We start from the raw sequence: 19,119 nt of genomic DNA, 5'->3' as shown, positions 1-19,119 counted from the left end.
AACAAAGCAAAACACTTTGTCTGTTTCTAATCATTTGTAAGGTTCTTATTTGCATAAAATAGACAAAGATCAGTCTCAAAATAAATCAATAGCATTTATTCCCGAGAGCTCCGGTTATAATACCATGTACATTGGTTTATATACCTCACATTTTGTCATAAATGTCCCTCCTCCTCTCAGATACAATGGCAATATAGTTCACAAGCCTCCTCACATTGTCTGCCACCTGTTAAACAATCTACTACAAGCCCAAGGTCTCTCCCCTCCCTGGGTGGGGACAGAATGTCCTGTAAGGAACACAGTATTCCAGGCGGTCTGACGATAGCTCCATTCGTTTCTACCAAGGAACAGAAAGTCCTTGTTCTAATTCTTGACTAAAACTACACACCTTATATTCAGTATTATGATTATAATACGATTCATACATTCATACAGTAACAGAGTAGTATTCTGTTTAGTTATAATTCTAAGCTAAATGTATACATAATTGAGTCATTATTAATACAAATCCCATAACACCATGCCCAATGACTAGATATGACGTGTATAACGTGACACCATTCATTCCTATGTGAAGACTCAACAGTGCATTGAAATCAAATTTAAGTCAGTTAAAGGTGCAATATGCTGAAATCATATTAGTTGGAAGTGAATCCTCTCTTGTGCCAAGTGCCATCAAACAATAGACATTCATCTATGACCGCATCGTCATCCTCCCTCAGCAACTCTGCTACGTCCGGATCTACAGCATATCTGTGCTCTACTAATCTGGTTTGCAGCACTCTCCAAAGATTGCGTCCCTCGAATCTCTCTAAAGTGGATTTTTTTGTTGTTGCTTATTATGGTATCTATCGTAACTGCTGGTGTAAATATCAGCATGCATTTGCCCTATGTTAATATCAGCATCTCCGCATGTATTTCTGTAGGTAAATGTAATATCTCAGTAATCATACAATATTCTACTCTGTGTGAATGTGACAGTATGTATGTGACAATCTCATTGTTTAACCTAGTTATATACTGCTGCTGGCAGTGATAGAGTAGCCACTATGACATGATGTTTGCAGCCCAATATTAATATTGATAATTCAGCAATGCAAGGCCGCCCTTACGTTTGAGTCTCTGTAAAAAGGTATTGCGTAATAGAGCGGTTCTTCTATTACAATATGATTCATCCTTAAGAGTCGATTGACACTCACATGCCTCAATCAAGTTAACATAACATAATAAACATAATAAATAGTTAACATAATAAAAAATCCCCATCAAAATCTGTCTGTTTAAACTAGAGGAATCGTTTTATTTTTTATTTATTTATTTATTTATTTATTTATTTATATATATATATATGGGCTGTGTCTCAATCCACCTCATCCGCCTATGTCGGCCTTCCACATGTGGTGGAAAGTGGCAGAGCTACAACGTCGTTTGTCAGACCAGGAGACATCCTGAAAACGTCTGTACGGTTTGGCCTCCAAAATATGAGCACAAACGAATATAGAAACTGAAATGAAAGATGAGTCTCACGAACACGATGGTGTTCTCCGTTTTGTCCTACGACCCCGATCAGTGTAACAGGACTCGTCTGAAGGTACCATTTTTTTGTTTTCATCAATGGAATTAGTTTTGTGCCAACAAAAAAAGGGGTTAAATGTGTCTAAAAATATATAGATATGTTTCTGAGCTTTCTTATATTGCCTAGATATAGGAGAGACACTTAAACTGTATTCCTTATTATTTAATGTGTTATTCAATGCGTTTCTATGGGCTATAGTAGTGATGGCCAAATTCAATATTTTATTTAAAAAAATATCACCATCTTTAACAAACACCATATGTTATCTTAGTAGACCATTTTAAGACAGGCGATTGCCTGTTGAGCATCTAATCCTGACTTTACAGTTTGTCCGAAGTCAACTTTGGCAGATCTTGAAATAAAAATCAGTTTCAGAACCATTCCCACTGGATTCAGATTGGTAAAAAGTAAAAATTCTTAAATGCATTGTTAATCTCTGTATGATCACTCTATATACCATCAGAATGCGTGCAGATTTGTGAAATTAATCGCGATGCAGTAGTTTGACACAGTTGACAGGCTTAAAGTTTGTTTGCTTGTTAACCAAATGACAGATCTTCAGAAGCATAATCTCGAACTGATTTGTTGATAAGAGATCAAATCCATTTTTGAATTTAAGCTTCTGTAGCTCTGGTGAGGGGTGCTCAACGTACTGTTGGTCTGTCAGAAAGGTCTCCCTTTTGATATCCATTTTGAAGTCCTTGGATCGCTTTTTATTACTTTTGGCTACATAAATGATTGCCCTCTAATATACACTTTCAATGTTTCCCATAAATGGCTGGGTGAAGGGTCTTCTGATTTTTTTTTTTTTTACTTCTAAGAAAAGCTGTACCTGCTCTGAGACAAAGTTAATAAAATTCTGCTCAGAGAGCAGCACAGAACACCATGTTTTATGAGGCTTATTTTTCATGGTAGTACTGACGGTAGTACTAGGGGGGCGTGATCAGATATGACTAGATGCAGTTTTATCATCAACAACGAAGTAGTCAATATGTGAAAATAAGTGGTGGACGGGAGGGAAAAAAATAGTAGGGATTCTGTGGGATTTTAACTGCTGCCACAAATCAAAGACATCAAACTTAAGAAGACATAATATCCTGAGCTCTGTGGGATAATGGCATATTCTTATTTGTTAAACGGTGGAGTACCGGATTCAAAAAACAATTAATGTCCCCACACAGAATCACATAACGGGAGTTCAAATCTGCAAATAAGGCAAATAATGATTTTGATTAAGTTGCTGTCATCCTTATTCATAGCATACACATTCGCCAGCACTACAGGCCTATTGTTAAGTTATCCCCTAACAATAACACGCCTGCCATCTGGATCGGAAATAACATGTGAGGGAGACACTACTCTTAATCAAAATTGCTGTCCCACGAGCCCTACTTTGGTATCCTGGGCAGAAACCCTGCCCTTTCCATGAACTGTTTAAACGGGTGTAGCCTGATGGTCAGAGATGAATCTCTTGAAGGAATGCTATCTTTGCTTTCAATACTGTTTGTGGTCGCCTTGTGGTAGGTACATGGCCCTATGCTGGTTCAGCGTAGGTATAAAGCAAAAATATATCAAAGTAGAAAAAGTCAGTACACATTAGTCTTGCATCGGTTCTGATACTTACGTTTCCTTGAGGTTGACCCGCAAACAAATCAGCTGGCAGGTGGAATAAAAAAATTATTTCAACCAGCTTGTCGGCTTGCAGTTCTAAAAAATTATATTGCCATTTGGAAACATTTTAAATCTAAATATTATACTTTTTTTTTTTTACGAACCCAGGAGCTTGTTGGGTTGAATAGTGTTGCGCACTCTATTATGTGAAGAGTGAGGCAGACTAATGACGTCATCGGTGTGCATCATGTGATTTTAACCAATTATGAATAGGCATTGCCTACTAATTGTCTACTAATTGGTTAATAATGCCATTGGAAACACATTATCTTTTTTACTACAAAACATAGAAACGCGGCATTTTCACATACGGTATGTTGGTGCTGAAGATGATGAATATGAAGTTGAAAAAAGGTGAAATTTCCCTTTAAATTAAAATAATATATTTTTTACAAACCCAGGAGCTTGTTGTGTTGAAAAGTGTTGCGGATTCTATTATGTGAGCGATAATGCAGAAATAGCCAAGACTACCAGCCACCTAGCTCATGCGAAAATAGCCAACATAACAAGAGAAGTAAAAAGAAAGGTTATGATGGTGGATTACACCATCGTGGAAACAGCAAGTGAAATCCCCAATTTGGAAGAATTCATTGCATTCATCCATTCACTTTGTTGTCATTGTGGACAAGGAAGACAACAACCTGGTAGTTGGACAGCCTGCAAAAGTGCAAGCAGGTATTTGTTTGCAATAATTCAGTTAATTATTACATTAATTCAGGCTTTATAAAGTTTAAACATATGTGGCTGGTTAAAGGTTGAGTAGTGTTAGGTTCTAATTATCAGAGTAAGAACTAGACTGGCACTATGAAAGCTTAAACCAAGTGTATTCTTCCCAAAGGATCGAACAGCTGAACAGACAAAAACATGTTTACATTAGTGGTGGTATTTGTACCCCACTTTGGGTGGAGTCGTCTCCTCGCTAAACATTGTATCTTCATTGCTAGGCAGGAAAATAAGTGATACGGGAAATAAACGGTTATTTTTCCCTTAACGTGACCTGACCTGACCTCAACCCTCTTCATCACTAATCCATGGCTCTCTCCCCTTATCATTGCCTGCCATGTGATCACTTTCCCTACACTCAGTACATTACAAGCTTAATTGCACACACTATATACCTTCCGCCTACAAATCCTACTATTAACTTCTGATGTAGACCCTCTAAACCTAAGCACCCAATATTTCATTAGGATACCTGATAATCCCCAGTTTAGGAGTTAGAACCCAGAATCCATCAGTAGCCAATAGCCAACTAAATATACAGTGCATTCGGAAAGCATTCAGACCTCTTCACTTTCTCCACATTTTGTTATGTTACAGCCTTATTTGAAATGCCTTATTCAAATGTTTTCATTCCTCATCAGTCTACACACAATACCCCATAATATGCCATTAAAAACTAAAATATCACATTTACATAAGTATTCAGACCCTTTACTCAGAACTTTGTTGAAGCACCTTTGGCAGTGATTACAGCCTTGAGTCTTCTTGGGTATGACGCTACAAGCTTGGCACACCTGAATTTGGGGAGTTTCTCCCATTCTTCTCTGCAGATCCTCTCAAGCTTGGTCAGGTTGGATGGGGAGCGTCACTGCACAGCTATTTTCACATCTTTCCAGAGATGTTCGATCCGGTTCAGGTCCGGGCTCTGGCTGGGCCACTCAATGACATTCAGAGACTTGTCCCGAAGCCACTCCTGCGCTGTTTTGAGTGTGTGCTTAGGGTCGTTCTCCTGTTGGAAGGTGAACCTTCTCCCCAGTCTGAGGTCCTGGAGCAGGTTTTCAGACTGCGGAAAAGGAACATTTTTAGTGGTCATGGGTCACTTTTAGAAAAGCATTTCATACAATTCTATATCATTTTAGATGACTAGAGACTTTAGAACAAAGGAACTTTGACACGGACAAATTGAGAATCTGTGATCAATGAAAACAACCTTGTCTGAAATCCGTCAATAGCCTATGGAGACACACACATTGTACAATATGAGGAGGATTTTACAGTCCTAAAAAAGCTATCCAGTTTCCCTGACTCACCCAATGTTGCGCAGCTCGCTCACCGGCGATGGCCAATGCACTCATCTCTCTCTTGTTTTACTTTGTAAAACAATGCTGTTCGGCTCAATAGGTCTATTTGAAAGTTGATAACTTGGCAGCCTACAGACAGATTAGTCTTCTTTTTTCAGCAGGATCTGTGTTTTCCTGCTGTTGTATATGAAATGTTGCGAAAGGCCCTGTATTGGTTGACCGCAGTAATTCCATAACTTTGGCAAATGTATTTAAATGTATCAGTGGTGCTGTGATGGCTCCAGCACCCTCACCACGGCTGTGATTCTGTAAGGAAATAAATGATGAAGTGCAACGCTGGAGAGGTGAGAGTTACATGCTAATTTATATCAGAGCAGGGAGAGACATCACAGAAAGTGAATCTCATTCTGGTTCGGTGAGAAATACAGGCGCACTTCTCTCTCTCACCACAGCAATGGCCATGCGTTTGTTAAAATAGGCTACAATGTTGTGCAAAACATAAACCCGGGCCAGGCCAACACTGATCAATTCTTAGAATATCAGGCACTGTTTTCACATTAATTTTAGGGGGCAGCCAGGAGAATAACACAGGATTAACTTGAATTAACTCTTGATTGCTTTTATTATAATTTTTACTTTGCAAACAGTAAAAATAATGTTTTATGTTACAAGAGGTACCGGATCTCGGCTGATGGATTCCAGAACAAAACAATCCAAAACTGAGGTGCCGAACAGGATCTGGCACCAAATGAAGCACTGCCACCACCCAAAAGGGCACTTTAGATACTGGAAAAGCAAAGGGGCTTGTGCTCTGCACAGGTAGAGCCCTATCTGTGCACTTCCTGGCCCACAGCTCCCCATGTACAATATGAAAACAGCAATTCCCACCCCATATGCTCTGTAGCTGGGGTTTGCCTGGTTCCTGCTCCCCTCCTAAAGAAAATCAAAATGGGTTAAATTTACAAAGAAAATGTATACTAAATTAATTGAATAATAAAAAAAAATAAAGAAGCAAAAACTGTGTGGAAAAAGGGAGAGAGTAATGCCTATTTATGTGTTGGCCACTTGACTGATATTTATCTCTTCCCTTATAAAACAACAAAACAAACATCCAGTGTTATGAGGAAGATAAACCGACACGGAAGTAAACCTCGTGTTTTTTTGTCCAGAGACAGGACAGGCACATAGATAGCACATTAATGTGCAAACAAAACAGTGTATCATTCGCCTACTGTTGTCCGTAGGTTCCTTGACCCCACCCACCCTGAGACACACAGACACACGCATACAAATACACATTGATTTTGTATTGTAGATACCTGTATGCAGTAGTAGAGTGTACTTTAATGTGTTGAGAAAAGTGTTATGTAATGTCTTTTTTAAATTTTATTGTGTACAGTCGTGGCCAAAAGTTTTTTGAGAATGACACCACTATTAATTTTCACAAAGTTTGCTGCTTCGGTGTCTTCAGATATTTTTTGTCAGATCTTACTATGGAATACTGAAGTATAATTACAAGCATTTCATAAGTGTCAAAGGCTTTTCTTGACAATTACCCGAAGTTGTTGCAAAGAGTCAATATTTGCAGTGTTGACCCTTCTTTTTCAAGACCTCTGCAATCCGCCCTGGCATTCTGTCACCCGCCTCTTGAGGATTGACCACAAGTTCTCAATGGGATAATGCTCTGGGGAGTTTCCTGGCCATGGACCCAAAATATCGATATTTTGTTCCCCGAGCCACTTAGTTATCACTTTTGCCTGATGACAAGGTGCTCCATCATGCTGGAAAAGGCATTGTTCATCACCAAACTGTTCCGGGATGGTTGGGAGGAGTTGCTCTCAGAGGATGTGTTGGTACCATTCTTTATTCATGGCTGTGTTCTTTGGCAAAATTGTGAGTGAGCCCACTCCCTTGGCTAAGAAGCAACCCCACACATGAACGATCTCAGGATGCTTTACTGTTGGCATGACACAGGACTGATGGTAGCGCTCACCTCGTCTTCTCCGGACAAGCTTTTTTCCGAAACAATTGGAAACGGGATTCATCAGAGAAAATGACTTTACCCCAGTCCTCAGTAGTACAATCCCTGTACCTTTTGCAGAATATCAGTCTGTCCCTGATGTTTTTTCCTGGAGAGAAGTGGCTTCTTTGCTGCCCTTCTTGACACCAGGCCATCCTCCAAAAGTCTTCGCCTCACTGTGGGTGCAGATGCACTCACACCTGCCTGCTGCCATTCCTGAGCAAGCTCTGTACTGTTGGTGCCCCGATCCCGCAGCTGAGTCAACTTTGGAAGACGGTCCTGGCGCTTGCTGGACTTTCTTGGGTGCCCTGAAGCCTTATTCACAACAATTGAACCGCTCTCCTTGAAGTTCTTGATGATCCGATGGTTGATTTAGGTGCAATCTTACTGGCAGCAATATCCTTGCCTGTGAAGCCCTTTTTGTGCAAAGCAATGATGACTGCACATGTTTCCTTGCAGGTAACCATGGTTGACAGAGGAAGAACAATGATTCCATGCACCACCCTCCTTTTGAAGCTTCCAGTCTGTTATTCAAACTCAATCAGCATGACAGAGTGATCTCCAGCCTTGTCCTCGTCAACACTCACACCTGTGTTAACGAGAGAATCACTGACATGATGTCAGCTGGTCCTTTTGTGGCAGGGCTGAAATACAGTGGAAATGTTTTTGGGGGATTCAGTTCATTTGCATGGCGAAGAGGGACTTTGCAATTAATTGCAATTCATCTGATCACTCTTTATAACGGTCTGAGTATATGCAATTGCCATCATACAACCTGAGGCAGCAGACTTTGTGAAAATTAATATTTGTGTCATTCTCAAAACTTTTGGCCACGACTGTATATAACTGCCTTAATGTATCTGTATCCCAGGAAGAGTAATGGGGATCCTTAATAAATACAAATTCAGCTCCCGACCCCAGCCCAAAGGGATTTTCCAAGGGCGAAACGAGCACACTCACAAACACCAGGATTGGTATATATGAATTTTAGTTTTCCTGTCTTGTGTGTTGTTTAGGTGGTGAGTCAGGGGGAGAGGGCTGGAAGCTCTGTGTCTAGGGTGGACCCCCAGCTATTGAAGATGGCCCTGAGCCCCTACCCCAAGCTCAAGGCGGCGCTCTTCCCTGTGAGCGGACCACGAGGGACCACTGCCACCACATCCGATATCTCTGTCTACCACCTCATGCAGGTACTCTGCCACATCCATACCGTCCAGATCATCTGTTTGCTAAATGTCTTGTGTGTGTTTGCTGTGTTACAAATCATACAGTAACTTACCACATGCATAAAGGAACTGAATAATAGGGTTTGGTCCTGAGTACACCATTAGCATTCAGCTCATCACTGAGCAAACAAAGGCCCTAGGCTCTAATCATAGCATTATAGAGAACCACACAGCATCTTCACAGCACATTATACACACACTCTGCATTCACAGCACGGCGCACTACACACTATCACAGCTTCGAAGCTAAACTTTGACTTTGAGTGTGTATTATCAACTCGTCATCCTTGAAACTCATCAATGTGTCTGCATCAGATAGCTTGTGTCTGGTCTGGCCTGCACTTTTTTTTGCTGTGGTACGGTAATTGCCTTTTCACCGCTTAAAGGCTAAACAGCCAGCGCTCGGACAGCTAGCTTCCCCTCAGGCTACAGACAGCAGGGAGCAATCCCTTTAATGAGTGGTGGATATGCATGGCTCCACTTTTATCCTGATGAGGTATGAAACCAGTGCACTAATATTTTGCTGGAAAATACATTGAGAAATGTCAGCCCATCCTCCCACAGTTTCAATAGGGCATAATTCAAATGGAGAAACCTGTGGAGTAGGCTGAGCAATGTGCTTTTAAAGGAAATGTTGTTTGTCCGAAACGGAATATTTGTACGGGCACTTGTTATGGACTGTGTACATGGTGGTGTTAAGTGCAATGTAAAATAAAGACTTTGTATGCAGCGGAAGTATTTCTGCTGACAATATATTTGACTTGTCTTTCCTTTTAGTCTTTACATCCATTGGATCCATCTCGACTGTTCGGGTGGCAGTCTGCCAATACACTCGGCTCCACCGGTAGGTATTTCACGGAAAGAACATGTTCTTTTTTTAAGCTCACTTCTGAATATCAATTTATGCTCTTGTAACTCACCTAGCATAAGATGACGTACCCTAGGGTTTAACTAAGGCTGTAGATTGTTTGGTGATCATTTGTGTCTTCAAAAACGTTGTGTGATATGTCCATGTTTAATTCCCCCAATAGAGACCTCAGTGGAGCTGCCCCATTTCTCCAGTCCTCACCTCGTCAGTAAATACGCCCTCATTGAGAACCTCGACTTCCTGTACTATCTGCGTCACGGGCGACCATCGTTCGCCTACGGAACGTTTCTCGTCCAACAGCTAGCCAACTCCAACGAAGTGAAGTCACAGTGAGTATATCGGACTCCGTTAGGAAATTTCAACTGACACCAGAGTAACAGACGGCACACGACAAAGACGATATGGTTTGCAGTAAGCGGAGTACATCCCCAAAAACATCTCACCTGAGGACATGATGACTATGCCTGGAACCAAAAAACGAAGCACTCAGATGTCTACAATGATCTTTGAGGTTTATCAGGGACAAGCAGGCCGGACTACATTTCGAAGTGTCAGACGCCTTCCTCCTCAGTGCCTTAACGTCACTAACCAAACTATTTGAAACTTGTATTAACATAAAAACAAGAGGCTTGGGCAAGCACTTATCCTTGTTTTATTTTTCCCTCTGTTATCGTTGTTACTCTTCGGTGGCACACGTCATTTTATATTCATTTTCGCATATGTTGTAGCTCAGACTATTTTACATCATCTGAGGTGTTTGTGTGTTTAATGCCTGTCGTCGGTTAAGACAGTATTCTCTTGAATTATTCTACCATGGGCAAACATGTATGGAAGATTTAGTTCAAAAAGCGATTGAGTTCATAAGGACGACCCGGTATACAAGTCATGTACACTGAGTGTAAAAAAAAAACTTCCTAATATTGAGTTGCACCCACTTTTCCCCTCAGAGCTGCCTAAATTTGTCATAGCATGGACTCTACAATGTGTCGGAAGCGTTCCACCGGGATGCTGGCCCATGTTGACTCCAATGCTTCCCATAGTTGTGTCAAGTTGGTTGGATGTCCTTTGGGTGGTGGACCATTCTTGATACTCACGGGAAACTGTTGAGTGTGAAAAACCCAGCAGCATTGCAGTTAGACACAAACCTGTACGCCTGGCACCTACTACCATACCCAGTTCAAAAGGCAATTAAATATTTTGTCTTGCCCATTCACCCTCTGAATGGCACCCACACAATCCATATCACAATTGTTTCAAGGCTTAACAATCTTTCTTTAACCTTTCTCCTTTTTATCTACACTGATTGAAGTGTATTTAGCAGGTGACATCAACAAGGGATCATGGCATTCACCTGGTCAGTCGATGTCATGGAAAGGTGTTCCTAATGTTTTGTGCACTCAGTGCACATTGTGTTGTAATATGTTGTATGTCTTTTCCCTGTGTCAGGCTCAGTCATGCGGCGCAGCAGGCCTACAGCCTGGCCATGCTGCATTTCAGCGTTCCCTCTGTGGCAGCTGCATGTGTGTGTTTCTGCGAGCTCCTGGGTGTGTGTAGCCTAAAGCTGAGGGTGGACCTCAAAGCCCTCAGTCTGATCCTCCGACTCCGGACCCAGAGGCCTGGAGGGACCAGCACATTCTCCCTTAAAGACTTACTGGGTAAACCTACACATACACACGTGTGTAGGGTTTTTTCGCTACACCCGCAATAACATCTGCTAAATAAATTTACAGTTAAAGTCAGAGGTTTACATACACCTTAGCCAAATACATTTAAACTCAGTTTTTCACAATTCCTAACATTTAATCCTAGTAAAAATGCCCTCTTTTAGGTCAGTTAGGATCACTATTTTAAGAATGTGACATTTCAAAATAGATGATTGTCCATGCTACGGCTAGCTGATTCCGTGGGGGGAAAGGCGAGGACCGCTAGCCGTGGCTAACAAAGACTAGTAGCTAGTTAGTTGGCTAGCTCCTAATGGAAGTTCCAGTTATAAGGAATAAAAATAGCAGATCCGTACCACATTGGGTGAGGCGGGTTGCAGGAAAGTATTTTTAATTCATAGATAGAAAGTGAGATTAAGATATATACGATAAAAAATGGCTATTTACAAGGGATAAGACACGGGATAAGACAGAGACCGACATCCTACTGTACTGCCGTCTTGAATTTTGAGGGAGAAAAAGTTTGAGGTCAGGGCTTTGTGATGACCACTCCAATACCTTGACTTTGTTGTCCTTAAGCCATTTTGCCATATCTTTGGAAGTATGTTTGGGGTCATTGTCCATTTGGAAGACCCATTTGTGACCAAGCTTTAACATGTCTGATGTCTTGAGATGTTGCTTCAATATATCCACATCATTATCCTGCCTCATGATGAATCCATCTTTTTTTGTGAAGTGCACCAGTCCCTCCTGCAGAAAAGCTCCCCCACAACATGATACTAACACCCCCGTGCTTGACTGTTGGGATGGTGTTCTTTGGCTTGCAAGCCTCCCCCTTTTTCCTCCAAACATAACGATAATCTTTGTGGCCAAACAGTTCTATTTTTGTTTCATCAGACCAGAGAACATCTCTCCAAAAAGTACAATCTTTGTCCCCATATGCAGTTGCAAACTGTTGTCTGGCTTTTTTAAGGCGGTTTTGGAGCAGTGGCTTCTTCCTTGCTGAGCGGCCTATCGGGTTATGTCGATATAGGACTCATTTTACTGTGAACATAGATACTTTAGTACCTGTTTCCTCCAGCATCTTCACAAGGTCCTTTGCTGTTGCACCAAAGTACGTTCATCTGTAGGAGACAGAATACGTCTCTTTTCTGAGCGGTATGACGGCTGCCTGGTCCCATGGTGTTTATTCTTGCGTACTATTATTTGTACAGATGAACGTGGTACCTTCAGGCATTTGGAAATTGCTCGCTAGGATGAACCAGACTTGTGGAGGTCTAGAATTATTTTCTGAGGTCTTGGCTTATTTCTTTTGATTTTCCCATGATGTCAAGCAAAGGTAGGCCTTGAAATGCATCCACAGGTACACATCCAATTGACTCCAATGTTGTCAGTTAGCCTATCAGAAGCTTCTAAAGCCATGACATCATTTTCTGGAATTTTCCAAGCTGTTTAAAGGCACAGTCAACTTCATGTATGTAAACTTCTGACCCACTGGAATTTTGATACAGTTAATTATAAGTGAAATAATCTGTCTGTAAACAATTGCTGTAAAAATGTCTTGTCATGCACAAAGTAGATGTCCTAACCGACTTGCCAAACTATAGTTTATCAACAACAAATTTGTGGATTGGTTGAAAAACAAGTTTTAATGACTCCAACCGAACTGTATGTAAACTCCAGACTTCAACTGTATGTATGTGACAATACAATTGTATTTTATTTGCAAAGACACACACACACACATCACACTGTGATGTTTGTTTGACCTTTTCTGTGTTTCAGCCGCTAAAGGCAGTAAGCTGGTGGAGGTGGAGAGGGAGACAGCGGAAGAGCTGCTCTTTGACTTGGAGGAAGCTGTGAAGGACAGTTTGGAGAGGAAGGGCACCAGCAGGTTAGGCACAGGCCCCAATCCCAAATCGACCTATGCATTGTGACGATTTGATGGGTAAAAAGCAATATGGTGAAACTTACATCTCGCATGTCACAGGGCAAGGTGGAGATGTTACCATATTGCTTACACCTGTCAAATACTGTCGGGTCTCGGCAATTGCATATGGTCTAGGGGCGAGATGAAACACTCTTATACACAGTTTGGTACAAGGAAATGTATCCCATAGTTTTATGCACAATTTGTTGTGTGAGTCTGTTCAACTCCAAATGCCCTCTCCAGGTCATCCTATGAGGCAGGTCAGGAGTGGGCTCTGCCCATACAGTTTTGCCAGCTACATGCCCTGCCCCTGAGCAGTGTGTACCCGCAGGACTGTGCAGCCGACAGCCAGTGGCTACACTTCCTGCTCTTTGTCCAGCTGCACACCTACCCCCCTCAGCAGGTACATCTCCACCACTGCCAAACACACACATGCTAAATCTTTAAAGGCCCATTCGAACACTTTTGCAACTCCTATTCATTATCTCCAGCACCACACCAATCAGTGTGTGAAAACAGCACATTTCTACATTTTGAAGTTAACACTCCGGTTTACTGAGTCTATCATGCAGGAGTTTAAGTTCTCCATCACTGTGAAGAATTTCCATCATATGTGACTCACCACCTGGATTCGTTTCTTATGAAGCAACATTTGAAATTTCTACTTTTTACATTGGGTAATGTAAAGTGCTACAAAATGGTATATCATACACAGCATTTTTGAGGAACAATGGGAAAGGAATTCTGCTTTGAACATTGATAAACTTGTAAACTCACTTTTGAGAAAAGGGCCTTTGAATGTTTTGGTACCTACAGGAGAGCTCTCCTTTGTACACCCGTTCAGCATTGTTGACACCCTCTTGAAGCAGCCCCACCCTTCTCTTTAAGGATTCACATGTGAGGTCATGTGCTAAACAGTGAGTAGTGTGGTAAAGGCTAAGACTAAAAGTGGTAGTAGACTACAATAACGATGCAGAAACGCGCCGTTTTCACATATGTAAACACTGGTACGGCGCTAGAGTTAATGAATATGAGGTTTGAAAATTAGTGGACTTGCCCTTTAACTATCATTAACACCCCACTAGAAAACCCTTTAAAGATCCAATGCAGCCACTTTTAACTCAATTTCAAATAATTTCTACAATGAAGTACCTTAGTGTGGTTTTGACAATTTGAATTGAAAATAAAGAAACAAAAAACAAAAATAACTCCTTAGCAAGAGCACTTTCTCAAGCAAGAATTTTGACTAGGACTTAGAATGGTGAGGGTCCTAATTGGAAAAGCCTAATGGGAGGGATATGCAACCTGAAAACTAACTGTTATTGGCAGAGCGGTATGGAAGTCTATGTTATTGGTCTATTAACTTGCACTGTCTGGTGGTGTTGCTAGGCAGGATGAAACTCCATCCCACCGAAACAGGCCAAAAATTCAGGCGCTCTTTTCAAACAGCTCTTACACTAAAAGGCAATTATCATAATTTTCACAATTTCACAGTGTTATTCCAACCTCGTTGAGTGGAAATGTATATATAAACCACAGGAAAATAATTTTTGACTACACTGGGCCTTTAATAACCCATACAACTGAAGGATTCTACCACACCTACTTTCTCTGTTCACTCTAAAATGGGATGAAAACTGCCCTCAGGTTCTCTCCCTCTGAAGATCCCTATCAGGGAAATATATTATTTGAATTAAATTGTATTGTTTACAGGGGCCTAAACTGTAAGAATTGTTCTCTAGATGGAAAATAAAGACTGGTGGTTTCCAATCGCCCCCTTGTCTGTGGTACTGTAGCGATTGTATGTTTTCAGTTCTTCCCTCTTTCCCTACTTGTGATTGACAGGTGAGGTCCCTGGCGACCCAGTTCAGCCCAGCCCTGCAGGCCCACCTGACCTTGGCCTTCCAGAACCTGCAGCTCAGCTCTCAGTGGAGGGTGGGGGAGGTGGAAGACAGGGAGGCCCAGGGTCAAATCACCCTGCCCAGCGAGGAAGCCTCCGACCCCCCCAAGGAGCTGTTCCAGGTGCTGCTGCAGAGCCAGGAGCAGGCCAGTCCCTGGAGACACCTCCTGGGGGAGGCCCTGGCACAGCACTGCCCCACGCTCACCATACTAGCTGCCTGTCATCAGGTAGGGCTCTGTCTGTAAGGATTCTCTGTCTATGAGAATTTGTATTATAAGGCTTGGTATAAAAATCTGAAGTGTATTGACTTTCTCATTGCATTGACATTTTGTGTCATCCATGAACTTTGTAAGAGGGTGTATAAAAGTTGCACTTTACATGATCTACTTTGTATCTGGACTTTATTTAACTGACTGTGTGTGTGTTTGATTGCGTGCGTCTTTCTCTGTACGGTGTGTGTGCCGTGGATTTGATTGACAGGAAGCCGACCTGCTCCAGTGCCTCTGCGTCTGGGTCCTGACCTCTGTGGGTGAGGTCATTGCCACAGAGGCTACCGCCCACCTGGAAGAGAGCCCGCAACGTCATGAGTGGAACCTCCACGACCTGTCAATCATCTGGAAGACACTGCTGAGGAAATGCAGGATCAGGCCTCTCATACGAGGCTTCCAGCTCTTCCAGAGGGTGATTCAATAGAACATGTGGGATACATATCATTGTAGGTCTTGCAAATGAATTGCCCTTTTGGGGAAAAAATACAAATCTCAAATCTCCCATTGACACACATGCATGATTTAGACGAAAGTATGCACACAAATATAAAGTTAGGATCCTCCCCAAATCTAAATGTCCCCCCCCCCCCCAAGGGCAGTTCATTGGCAGCAATTTAACTGACAGGCCTTATTCCATTTTGCGGTCTGAGCACTACCATGCTATAGGCCTAAACTCAAGAAATGATTTTAGAATGCATTGTAATGCAGTGAATACTCTGTCCCCTTTGACGCTCCGCTCAATCAGAACACGTCTTTGTTATTGCGTTTTATCGTTGGCGCTGTAGTCACAAAACAATTATAATTAGTTTTCAAGCACATTCGAGAGTGACGTGTATCTGAGACTAGAGAATGAAACGAGGCACTACATCACAAATGTGTTGAATCTAAAGGAAGAAAACAATTTCAGTCGGGTGAACATTTTAAAAACTGTTCCATTATACGCTGCGTATACAAAACATTAAGAACAACTTCCATAAGCACCGTCCCTCCCCTTTGCCCCCAAAACAGGCTCAATTCGTCAGGGCATGGACTCTACAAGGTGTCGAAAGCGTTCCACAGGGATGCTGGCCCATGTTGACTCTAATTCTTCCTACAGTTGTGTCAAGTTGGCTGGGTGTCCTTTGGGTAGTGGACCGTTTTTCATACACATGGGAAAGTGTTGAACATGAAAACCCTGCACCGTTGCAGTTCTTGACACAAACTGGTACGCCTGGCACATGCTACCATACCACGTTCAAAGTCACTTAAGTGTTTTGCCTTGCCCATTCACCCTCTGAATGGCACACGTACACAATCCATGTCTCAATTGTCTGAAGGATTAAAAATCCCCTTCATCCACAATGATTTAAGTGGATTTAACGAGTGACACCAATAAGGTGTCATAGCTTTCATCTGAATTCACCTAGTCATTCTATGGCATGGAAAGAGCAGGTGTTCTTAATGTATGTTCTTAGTGCATATTGAATAGACTACATGCAAATGAGGTTGCAGCAGGCTTAAGATGGGCGGTACTTTCCACTATTTCCTGTCAATCACTAACCGATGAAACCAATAGAAATGGCTTTAAACTTTAATTTCATTCAAGCAATTGAAAGCACATAGATGGTTGCTTGCCTATCCAATCCCTCGTTGTTATTTGCATTTCATTTATCGGTTTCCTTCAGGCCTAGTCATTAGTGTTGCGTTCTATTAGAATACTAATCTACCTGCACGGCAGCTTCCCTCCTCAGAAGTGACCCAAATGATATGTCCTCGTCGTCAATTTTACGCTGTATGCATGATCTTCAAACAGCTTCGAGGCTTAGACCAGCTCCTCTCATTACCCAGCAGGCATCATGGGAGGTCTGCCTCATGCATTATGGCTGTCATGTCTGGTTCTGCATGAGTTTGGATGGTCTTTTATCACATTTCTCTCTCTATGTGTGTGTGACAGGACTCTCCCCTGATCCATGTGCTGCTCATGTACGAGCTGTGCTACGACTACAAAAACTACCCTGAAGCCAAGAAGAAACTCATTGAGTTCCAGAAATGCCTGATCACGGTAAGCTCCTTCACCCCTCTGCCTCTTCTTTCCACTCCCATTTCCCACACTCACTGTCTATCTCTCCCGAAAAGGACACCAACTGACTCTGAAGTAGAGCCAGACCGAAATGGGTTTTTCGGGTTCCGATAGCGATTTTAGGGAGACAAAATATGCCGATTATAATGTTTTTTTAAGGGCGGAATGAAAAACGCAACTAAATATGAACATTAATATAAACATTATTTAAGAACATTTTATATGTGGTTTACATGATAACCACCAACAACAACGATATCCTCCTATAAATATGAAAGTAAATACAAAACACTTGTTCAGTTTATCTTGGTACAACGTAAAGATTTGTCTATCTATGACGGTGAATAAGAATGCATAAGTGTTTGTGCTGAAGCACCAAAAGCACACTAATAAACAAGAACGCTTTAATGAATTAAACATTGTCTTAAAGTAAAGGCGACTCCGGGACACTGGCCTTCTAGGCAGAGTTGCAAAGAAAAAGCCATATCTCAAACTGGCCAATAGAAAGAAAATATTAAGATGGGCAAAAGAACACAGACACTGGACAGAGGAACTCTGTCTAGATGACTGGTTGTGTTTATGCCACATTAAAAGGCATAGGCGGTAGGTCCATAAGGATACGGAAAGCTTTCCCTAAAGTATATGGAATTAAATTGCCCAAATTATATAGCCTAATTAGCTTTTCTTTCAATAACAAGGACATTTCTAAGTGACCCCTAACTTTTGAATGGTAGTATATTTGACTGCAAACCAATTCAGTTGTTTTAATGGAAAGGGAAATGGACTGTGTACATGTACTGTAACGCGTCGTGCCGGGGCGGAAGGTTATGTTTTTATTATCTATGTCCGCGCGGATGACGTTCCGGGTGTCCGTGTCATGAGGGTCCCTTTAAGTCTGACAGGTTGGTTGTGAGGGAAATTGATGCCCTCCGTTGTCAGGGGGAGTTAAAGGGGTGCCTGTGTCTGACCTTGCCGGTACTGTTTGGAGATGTCATTAGAGGGATGAATTTGGTGCCACACATGCCAGCCAAGCCACAAGGCCAGGGCCAATTTATCGAGTGTGTCAAGCACAACAGCACTCATACCTCAAAGCGGTGACCTTGGCTGTCATCTTGTGTTCGGGCCTCTTGCCGTCTTTTGCTGCGTGTTTTGAGATGGTCACCATCCCAATTCACATTGTTGCGCTCAACAATCTTTTGCGGCCGTAGTCTCACCAAGTCCTCCCTCTCGATGACCATAGTTAACTTTGATGTTATTTATTTATTTAATTCCTGTATTCACTGTGATCTCCTGTCCTTGTGAAAGGTACATGCCCTCATTTCTGTTACTTTTCATTATCCTCTATTGTAGTTAATGGAAGAAATGAGGAGAGGAAGACTTTCTAGCATGAGTGTTTGATCTGTTCTATGTACGCGAGAGGTTATACAGCCATACTTCCTATGAGGTATGTGTGTGTTGCATGTAGGCCAATCTCAATTCTCTTTATTCTTTCATCTTCCCCTTATCCTCTCTCTCTCTTTCTCTCTGACAGCTGAGGAGCAGTGGTGCTCATGCGCCAGCGGGCATCCCTCTCCAGTGGGTGGAGTGCCAGGCCTCAGTCCTCCTGTTGACCATGATGCAACAGTGCTCCACACAATACGAGCTGCGCAGACTACTGCAGCTGCTCGCAGACATGGAGCGCCTGCTCAAGTCTAACGGTGAGACCCCAGTATTAACGCTGTAGTAACACCGAGTCTTCAGCTGTTGTGTTGGATCATCATATTTAGCTAGTTAGCTGTCAAGTAAGTGAGACTTAACCTAAATGACGTCCATAAGAGATTAGTGTTGCATTATATCCAGAGCAACGATCTGTGTTTATTGTTAAGCCTGACTTCTGTTCATAACACTGTGCAAACAAAGTGTCGCTTAACATGACTAA

At 42.0% G+C, this 19,119-nt stretch overlaps 1 protein-coding gene across 5 annotated transcripts in view; it reads left to right on the top strand.

The window, feature by feature from the left end:
- The window catches only part of spg11 (SPG11 vesicle trafficking associated, spatacsin), a 73,677-nt gene that overhangs the window by 36,903 nt on the left and 17,655 nt on the right, over window positions 1-19,119 (top strand). For all 5 annotated transcript variants that reach the window (XM_046356514.1, XM_046356500.1, XM_046356507.1 and 2 more), the window contains exons 19-28: window positions 8,308-8,478; window positions 9,292-9,358; window positions 9,546-9,711; window positions 10,829-11,037; window positions 12,829-12,937; window positions 13,217-13,376; window positions 14,819-15,100; window positions 15,354-15,554; window positions 17,076-17,183; window positions 18,733-18,898. In XM_046356514.1, the coding sequence (XP_046212470.1) occupies window positions 8,308-8,478; window positions 9,292-9,358; window positions 9,546-9,711; window positions 10,829-11,037; window positions 12,829-12,937; window positions 13,217-13,376; window positions 14,819-15,100; window positions 15,354-15,554; window positions 17,076-17,183; window positions 18,733-18,898 (1,639 nt within the window). The remainder of the gene's footprint in view (window positions 1-8,307; window positions 8,479-9,291; window positions 9,359-9,545; window positions 9,712-10,828; window positions 11,038-12,828; window positions 12,938-13,216; window positions 13,377-14,818; window positions 15,101-15,353; window positions 15,555-17,075; window positions 17,184-18,732; window positions 18,899-19,119) is intronic.

The sequence above is a fragment of the Oncorhynchus gorbuscha genome, linkage group LG01 (genome assembly GCF_021184085.1).
Source record: "Oncorhynchus gorbuscha isolate QuinsamMale2020 ecotype Even-year linkage group LG01, OgorEven_v1.0, whole genome shotgun sequence".
In the NCBI taxonomy this organism is placed as follows: domain Eukaryota; kingdom Metazoa; phylum Chordata; class Actinopteri; order Salmoniformes; family Salmonidae; genus Oncorhynchus; species Oncorhynchus gorbuscha.
The sequence above is the reverse complement of the archived record's forward strand: the minus strand, read 5'-3'. Positions and strand labels throughout refer to the sequence as shown.